Raw genomic sequence first — 9,241 nt, 5'->3', positions numbered from 1 at the left:
AAAAATGCCGTGTGAAGTCTTGAAGTTACGTGTGGCGGCGCCACAGGTTTGGTGTCTGGTTCTCGGCAGTGCCGTGGCCATTCCATTCGTTCCCAGATTGAGGCGAGGCTTTCCCCCACTCCTAAGTCAACTTCAGAGTTAGCAAAACTCCAGGCTGTGTTTACCAAGTGCACTTGTGCGCTACGGTGGGTTCTCGCGAGCTCTCTTCTCCCGCGGTTCGGCCCCCGGGCCTGGCTGAGGGGGACGCGGCGGCGGCCCGGTCCAGTTCCCCGCAACCTTGCGGTCCCCAGACTCCCGTACCCGCTGTGGCCCTTCACTCAGCAGGGACACAGGGCGGCGGCCGCGGAGATTCAAGGCCTTAGCTAGCTACGCGTGCCACAGGCCCGAGGGACGACGGCCACGGGCCGCCACCCTCGAGAGCGTCCCAGGACACGGCGTGCGACAGCTGCCGGCGGCGTACGAGTCCTCCCCTTTCTTTAACCCTCCTTCGCACGCAGCCTCACCCTCCCCGGAAGTCCCTCTGACGCCACTTCCGGTGCGGACGGCCAGTCTCCCAGCGGGAGCGAGCACGCCAGTGCGCGGCAACTGTGTTCCCGCCTCTCCCCCCCCCTCCGCCACCACTCCCCTTCAGGTTTCTCGGAGCGTGACGTGCGCGCGCGCTCCCGACCTCGCGTCAGGGTTGAGGGGCGGGGCAGGGAGGGGGTGAGGCCAAGGGAGAGAAGCTGGGAGGGGTAGTGGAGATTCAGGGCCCAACCAGCGAGCGTTGTCGCCCGCCCGCCCGCCCTTCCTCCCAGGAGCGGAGAGGGAAGGGGAGGGGCGAGTTGGGGCCGGCCGCGCAAGCCCGGAGCCTCCTCGTGGAGGGAGGAGGGCCGCTCTGCCACCTCTGTTGGTGGCGGCTGAGGAAGAAAGTCCAGGCCTCAGCCGGCCGCCCCCGACTCCGAAACGCCCCCGCCCCCATCTCCTCGGAAACAGCCCCCCGCCCAGCCCCGCACACCCGCCGCCCGGGCCGGGAGCCGCGGCCCGGCCGCCCCCGCCTCGCCCCGCCCCGCCGCCTGTCCCCGTGGGCCGCAGAGTGCGCCAGGCCCTAGGCCGGGAGTTGTTGTCAGGCCCAGGCCGCTTCCTTCCGAGGCACCCGCGGGGTGTCGCCGCCGCCACCCCCGGAGGACGACGTCGACGCCGAGCAGCGGGCGGCGGAGGCGTGTTGTTGTCTCGCCCTCTCCCCTCCCTCCCTCGCTCGCCCCCGACGTCAGGGCGCCATGGAGTGAAGCGGCGGCCGCGGCGGCACTTCCGCGTTGCGCGGCCCGAGCCCCCGCGCGGCCGAGCCGCTCCCCCACCCCGGGGGCACTTGGAGGACTCCGGCCTTCCCGCGGGCCGGCGCCCGGCGCATCTGGTGGTTGTTTTTTTTTCTTTTTTTTTCCTCTCTTTTTGCTGCCGACAGTGGGACAACGAGTGCGATCGCCGCCGGCTCCTCGGCTCGGATTCCTGCTTCCCTCGGGCCCGGAGGCCGCTGCGTACCCTACCGCGACCTGGAACCCGGGGACCCGAGTCCCGACCCGGATTATCGTGGCGCGCCTCTCCGCCGCGGCTCCGTGTCCCTCCGCCGTCCCCACCGCTCCCGTTTCCGGCGGGGGACGATGGCCGGGATCTGACCCCGAGGAGGCCGCACCCGCGCCGCGCTGTGCGGCGGGCTCCTGGCGATGCCGAGCAGCTCGGACACGGCGCTGGGGGGAGGCGGGGGCCTGAGCTGGGCGGAGAAGAAGTTGGAGGAACGCCGCAAGCGGAGGCGATTCCTGTCCCCTCAGCAGCCGCCGCTGCTGTTGCCGCTCCTGCAGCCGCAGCTCCTGCAACCGCCGCCGCCCCCGCCGCCTCTGCTCTTCCTGGCTGCCCCCGGCACGGCCGCCGCCGCAGCCGCCGCCGCCGCGGCCTCCTCCTCCTGCTTCAGCCCCGGCCCCCCTCTGGAGGTCAAGCGGCTGGCGAGAGGCAAGAGGCGCGCAGGAGGGCGGCAGAAGCGGCGCCGCGGGCCCCGCGCCGGGCAGGAGGCGGAGAAGCGCCGGGTCTTCTCGCTGCCCCAGCCGCAGCAGGACGGCGGTGGCGGCGCCGGCGCCGGGAGCGGCGGGGGTGTGACCCCGCCGGCGGAGTACGAGGATGTGAGCTCCCAGTCCGAGCAGGGGCTGCTGCTGGGGGCGGCCAGCGCGGCAACGGCGGCGACGGCTGCCGGGGGAACGGGCGGCAGCGGCGGGAGTCCGGCCTCCTCCTCCGGCACCCAGCGGCGCGGGGAGGGCTCGGAGCGCAGGCCCCGCCGGGACCGCCGCGGCAGCAGCGGCCGCAGCAAGGAGCGCCACCGCGAGCACCGGCGGCGGGACGGCCAGCGCGGCGGCAGCGACGTCTCCAAGTCCCGCGGCCGCCACGGCCACGGCGGCGAGGAGCGGGCCGAGGCCGCCAAGAGCGGCAGCAGTAGCAGCGGCGGCGGCCGGCGCAAGAGCGCGTCGGCGACGTCCAGCAGCGGCAGCGGCAGCCGCAAGGACCGGGACCCCAAGGGTCACCGCAGCCGGACCAAGTCGGCCAAGGAGCCGCCCTCGGCCTATAAGGAGCCGCCCAAGGCCTACCGCGAGGACAAGGCCGAGCCCAAGGCCTACCGGCGGCGGCAGCGCTCCCTGAGCCCGCTGGGAGGCCGGGACGACAGCCCAGTGTCTCACCGAGCGTCGCAGAGCCTGAGGAGCCGTAAGTCCCCGAGCCCGGCCGGAGGGGGCGGCAGTCCCTACTCGCGGCGGCCACCGCGCTCGCCGAGTCCCTACAGCCGCCGCCGCTCGCCCAGCTACAGCCGCCACAGCTCGTACGAGCGGGGCGGCGACGTGTCCCCCAGCCCCTACAGCAGCAGCAGCTGGCGCCGCTCGCGCAGCCCCTACAGCCCGGTGCTCAGGTGAGTCCCCCGCCCGGCCCGGTCCCCGGCCGCCTCCCCGGGGGCAGGGAAGGTGGGGCCGGGCTCCTCAGGGCCCCGGAGAGGGAGGCCCGCGCAACTGCTGGGAGCGGGAGGCCGGCCGCGCGCCGGGAGCCGTTTAGGGGCGTCGGGGGGGGGCGGGGGTGGATCCTCGAGCGGGCGGACCTCGGGAGTTCCGAATTTCAGACTTGTTGCGCCAACAGCCCTTACAGCCCCTCGGCATTGCCTTTGCTTTGCCCGCACCGGCCGTGGGGCTCAGCCCCCGGGGCGGGGCCTTACTCCCGCCTGGGAGCTCTGTGGGAGGAGAGGTGTTCTTAGGCCCAGGGTTTTGGGGGGACCTAGGTAGAGGGGGCCAGTCAGAATCTGGTGCTTGCACGGGAATTAGACTTGGTTAGTACGGGGACGGTGAAAGGAGCCTCTGAAAAGTTTCCCACGTGGAACTTGGTAGTAATAAAATTTGAACACCAAGAGGATTATTTTGCGATATTCTTGTGTGGAAGAGCCTTTTGGCTGAGTTCTCAGAAGTATAATTAAAAAAAAAGTAGAAAACAAGTGACAAGATTGTAATGTCTCTGATGGTTTGTGATCCTACTCAACGGAACCAGTAGCATGGGTGGCGTGTCCCAGGGTAACAAGTGACTTTCGTGCCATGAAAGCCGGAAACTTCTGTGGGGTTAGCTAGACCTTTAAATATTAGGATCTTCCGTTCAGACATTTTAACCAAGTGACATTGTAGTAAATTCTTTGTGGCTGTGTCCAGTTATACAGTAGTTTACTACAAAAGTGCATACATTGGTACATCCTTTTCCATGACACGGAGTGAATCAAAGTTTTTGAATATTTTGTTATCTTGTAGGTTCTTATATTTTTGAAGATGAATGGAACCTAATAGGCCGTACGGTAGGGTATTGCTCTTTTTTTTTTTTTTGCCAGTCCTAGGGCTTGAACTCTAGGCCTGGATGCTGTCCCTGAGCTGCTTTTGCTCAAGGTTAGCTAGCACTCTACCACTTGACCCACAGCGCCACTTCGGGCTTTTTCTGTGATTCCCTGGAGGTAAGAGTCTATGGACTTTTCTTCCCAGGCTGCCTTTGAGCAAGCCGCTATCCTCAGATCTCAGCCTCCTAAGTAGTGGGAATTACAGGTGTTAACTACCGGTGCCTGGCTGTATTGCTCTATTTTACTGGTTCTAGTTTTTAGTAGCTAAGTGGATGTTGAGTATATGACCCCTAAGTTTGGGTTATGTCATACCTCAGAACCGGAAATGCATTTGTAAAATTGGCTGATCTCTTTCAGGTGCAACTGTGGAGACGTGAATAGAAACAAGTTGGGTCTTTAAACCAAAACATCTGTATAGATTTCTTCATCTATACTTACTGCCTATTACAACTCTTTTGCCAAATATAGCTAATAGACCTATTTCCTCTTAGTTACATTTTATTGTTTGTTTGTTTATTTTTGGGTCTAGTTGTGGGGCCTGAGCCCAGGGCCTGGGCGCTGTCCCTCAGCTCTTCAGCTCAAGGCTAGCGCTCTATCACTTGAGCCACACCGCCACTCCCGGTTTTTTACTTTTTGCTTATGTGGTGCTGAGGAATCGAACCCAGGGCCTCATGCATGCAAGGCAAGCGCTCTACCACTGAGCCACCTTCCCAGCCCCAAGTTACATTTTAGATTTGCTGAATGATTTACACTTTTTGAAATTGAATTTATATTGTAAACTTTATTAGGTTTCAGGACTATACCAATTTTAAGTGTGTGATGAAACTTAAGACTGGGTTTATGCCATTAGGCTTTAGTTTCTACACATTAGTAAGGTCCTTTATTATACAGTAACAGTATGTTTTATATAAAATATGGTAGGGTCTGTATGATTAGGAGTATCTGTGTAAAATACTCACTGAGCATTTATTATTACATGCTCCTTAGTAAAGCTGTTTTAGTGACTGGAATTTAGTAGGAAAGAAAGGTAAGTCCTTGTCCTCAGGAACTTTGCATTCTAGAGGATCATCAATAATTCAGCCTTTTCCTGGTGTATGGACCACTAGGATTTCTTTCTTTCTTTTTTTTTGTTGGTCCTGGGGCTTGAACTCTGGGCCCAGGGCGCTGTCCTTGTGCTCTTCAGCTCAAGGCAAGTGCCACAGCGCCACTTCTGGTTTTCTGGTGGTTTATTGGAGATAAGAGGCTCATGGACTTTTCTGCCCTGGCTGGCTTTGAACCTTGATCCTCAGATCTCATCCTCCTGAGTAGCTAGGATTACAGGCGTGAGCCACCAACGCCCGGCAACCACCAGTATTTCTAAAGGAATTTCTTTAGAAGTTTTTTGAATGTCTTAGCCAACATTCCTCACAGGTAGCCTTTTGGTATGTGCTGAATATGTGCAGTAATAGGAAGCATATTATTTTGAGGTATCCAGCTCCATTAGATTTTGGACTTGAGTTCTGATATTGGTTTACCTAGTTTGCTTTCTTCTTCTCCCTTTGCCTCTGCCTCTTCTTGCTTCCTCCCATCCCTTACGCCCCTTTTCCTTTCCATTTTCCCTTCGCTCTTCCCTTTTCCCTTTCCCTTTTCCAAGGTTGAACCTGAGACTAGCCCAGGTATCTATCTATCTATCTATCTATCTATCTATCTATCTATCTATCTATCTATCTATCTATCTATCTATCTATCTATCTATCTATCTATCTATCTATCTATCTATCTATCTATCTATCTATCTATCTATCTATCTATCTATCTATCTATCTATCTATCTATCTATCTATCTATCTATCTATCTATCTATCTATCTATCTATCTATCTATCTATCTATCTATCTATCTATCTATCTATCTATCTATCTATCTATCTATCTATCTATCTATCTATCTATCTATCTATCTATCTATCTATCTATCTATCTATCTATCTAGTGAAAATACCTTACAGAGGGGTTACAATTACATGGGCAAGGTAATGAGTGCATTTCTTATCAAGCATTGTTGCCTCCTCCTTTGTTATCCCTTCCCATCTCCTACCCCCCCACATCCTCCCCACCCCCCCACCCCCCTAGCCCAGTTTTTTAGCAAGACTATTGAAATAGACTTTTCCTAAACTATAAGTAAGTGAAAAATTTGACTTTTGTAATGTATTCATCTTTACAGATATCTAAAATGCCTGAATTGTTGAATAGTTTGACTATTCAACTATTAACTGCTATATTTAACTCTTTGGAATGGTACTAAGCAACCTTGTATGGTAGGTTAATGGTGAGGACAGTTTGTCATGTCTTTGAGGTCTTTTTGTTTAGACCAAAGTCTCTTTTACCTAAGGAATGGTTTACAGATTTTTCTTTTTGGCATCATGTTAATTATTGTTTATCATATGTTCTGCTTAAACATGGGGACTAGAACTAACAGCTAAAATAGCTGACAGAAAAACTTTAAGTTTTATGGATTGGGAGAGTGGCTTAAGGGTAGAGTGCTTGCCTAGCATTCATGAAGCACTGGGTTCCATTCCTCAGTGCCACAAAAACAGAAAAAGCTGGAAGTGGCTCAAGTGGTAGAGTGCTAGCCTTAAGCAAAAAGAAGTTCAGGAACAGTTTCCAAGCCCTGAGTTCAAGCCCTACGACTGGCCAAAAAATAAAGAAAAACTTAAGTTTTGGGTTGGAGGTATGGCTTAAGTGGTAAAAGTCTTGCTTAACTTTACCCAAGTGTTGTCAAAAAACAAAAACAATCTAAAAGCATAAAGCAAAATTTCGGAGTTTAAAGATAAATATGTCATTACTGTTTTGGACAGTTAATTGAATTCACTTGTAGTATTATGTAAAAAATTGAATTCTCTTTAGCTTTATATAAAAAGCTCTATTTAAGCCAGGTTCTGGTGACTTATTCTTGTAATCCTAGCTACCCAGGAGGCTTGAGACCTGAGTTCAAGCACCACAACAACCCTCTACCCCCCAAATAAAATCTTCTTTATTTGGAGTTTTGTAATTGTGGTAGGTGACTCAAGTTCTTTAATGAACAGATGATTGGAAATGTAAGCTTCATGAAGGCAACTGGCTTATCTTTCAGCATTCTACTCAGTACCTTGCACACTTAATAATTGTTGAATAGGTAAGTTTTACTGAACAAACTGTTCATGCTGTAGATACTTTAAGTATGTATTGTAGAGCATGTGTTATGCTGTAAGAAATAGCAATGTGATCTTTTCCTAGCTCATGGTTTACCCATTAATGAACTATCAGTGTAGATATTTTTAAGAAAGTGCATATGCATTCAAAATAGCATGTTGTCATATCCTAGAGTAAATCCCTCTATTCAAGTGATTTCTGCTCCACAACCTACTTTTGTCTTCATTTGAATCTCTAGTCTTCAGCTCATGCATTTCTTGTAATTATTTTCATATCTTTTAAACTTGTTTAGCTTTATCAGGTTTTCTTTCTTTTTTTTTAAATCTGTCATGGGGCTTGAACTCCAGGCCCAGGTGCTATCCCTGAGCTCTTTTTCTCAACTAGCGCTCTACCACTTTGAGCCACAGTGCCACTTCTTGATTTCTGGTGGTTAATTGGAGATGAGTCTCATGGACTTTCCAGCTCTGCTGGCTTTTGAACCATGATCCATCCCAACCTCCTGAGAAGCTAGAATTACTGTACAGGCCAGGTGTGGAGCCACCAGCACCCAGCTACTATTTGACTTTTGAGATGTTCAGAGCCACATAATCCTCCTGATTGGCCCTGTAATAAATGTGAATTGTAATGAGAAGGAAAAGAAGAGAGTGGTATTGATTGTAGTGTTCTGTAGAGTGTCACGGCATTGATAAATGCCTAATGGGACATTGACTCCCAAACCTTTGTGATAGAAACTTTCAACCATTGATGGATTGGGAAACTCAAGCTCCAAAAATTTAAGTTATTTGCTCCAAGGTCAGCTTGGATTCACACTTGGGGGTTGAAAGTACATGCTTAAATAGTGTGTTGAACTAAACTGTATTTGATATTCAGGGGTGCTGACCATCTTACGTACTGACCTATTTGGTAAAATTCGAGATTAGCCTGAGTTACATATATAGCCAGGTTTTGTCTTCAAAACTAAACAAAACAAAATCACAAAAAAATTTTCAAATTTTTATTCTGTTCTTCTTTTTTTTTTTTTTGGTTGGTTGGTTGTGGGCCTTGAACTCTGGACCTGGGTGCTGTCCCTGAGCTCTTCAGCTAAGGCTAGTTAGTACTTTACCACTTGAGCCACAGTGCTACTTCTGGTTTTCTGGTGGTTTATTGGAGATGAAAGTCTCACAGACTTTCCTGCTCAGGCTGGCTTTGAACCGTGATCCTCAGATGTCAGCCTCCTGAGTAGCTAGGATTACAGGCTTGAGCCACTGGTTTCTGGCTTCAGCTCATTTGTTTTTGAAGGTTATTTATTTATTTTGGTGCAAAGAGTCTCTCCCCTACTAGACAAGATATCCATTGCTATATTCACCACTGAGCTATATCTCTACCCCTAATCTAGTGTTTATGGACAATGAGGATGCTTAAATTTTCTAGATTTTTTTTCTATTTTGTTCGAAAATTTTCCGAAGGTACTTAAAAAAGATTTCATTACATTTTGAAAAATTATGATTGCTTTCCTGTAGGATGTGTTGATGTAAAGTTACTGAAGTCAGTTTGGTTACAATCAGTACAATAAATTATTATGTATAATTGGTCTTCCCCTACATCAGTGACATTCCACTGTACCAGGAAACAGCAGAAAACTTGATTATATACATCCTGAGAATATGAAAGAGATGGTGGGCTCCAGAGATAAATAAATGAGATCATTGGTAGGCTGTCATATTGAATACTTCTGTCAGGAGTGTTTTATCCTGAAAATTCAAAAAATACTCAAATCCAAGTGAATATTTCAGAATTTTCAGAGTGCCTGTTAGTTACTCATAGATTTAATATATACTTGATGGAAAGAAATAGAGAATACAAGAATAAGTGCAGGTTGGGAAGGTAGCTTAGTGGTAGATTGCTTGCCTAGCATGCATGAAGCCCTGGGTTCGATTTCTTAGTACTACATAAACAGAAAACAGAAGTGGTGCTGTGGCTCGGTGATAAAGTATTAGCCTTGAGCAAAAGAAGCTCATCATGGATAGTGCCCAGGCTCTGGGTTCCAGCCCCAGGACTGAGGAGGGGGGAAAAAAGTGCAGTTGTGATCATTCTGCCAATTTTTCCACTTTCTCTGATACTAACATCTGTTCAGTTCTCAGCTGCATTTCTTTCCTAAACACTAAAGCATTCCCTCCTTTCCATTTCTAGCTTTAGTTCATTCATTCATTCAGTCATT

At 51.2% G+C, this 9,241-nt stretch overlaps 1 protein-coding gene across 4 annotated transcripts in view; it reads left to right on the top strand.

Moving 5' to 3' along the window:
* Positions 1 to 1,610: 1,610 nt before the first annotated feature.
* The window catches only part of Cdk13 (cyclin dependent kinase 13), a 108,368-nt gene continuing 100,737 nt past the window's right edge, over positions 1,611 to 9,241 (top strand). For all 4 annotated transcript variants that reach the window (XM_042694972.1, XM_042694970.1, XM_042694971.1 and 1 more), the window contains exon 1: positions 1,611 to 2,920. In XM_042694972.1, the coding sequence (XP_042550906.1) occupies positions 1,698 to 2,920 (1,223 nt within the window). In that variant the 5' untranslated portion in view covers positions 1,611 to 1,697. The remainder of the gene's footprint in view (positions 2,921 to 9,241) is intronic.

The sequence above is a fragment of the Dipodomys spectabilis genome, unplaced genomic scaffold (genome assembly GCF_019054845.1).
Source record: "Dipodomys spectabilis isolate Male_0828 unplaced genomic scaffold, ASM1905484v1 ptg000178l, whole genome shotgun sequence".
Classification (NCBI taxonomy): domain Eukaryota; kingdom Metazoa; phylum Chordata; class Mammalia; order Rodentia; family Heteromyidae; genus Dipodomys; species Dipodomys spectabilis.
This window is presented reverse-complemented; position numbering and strand designations above follow the sequence as displayed.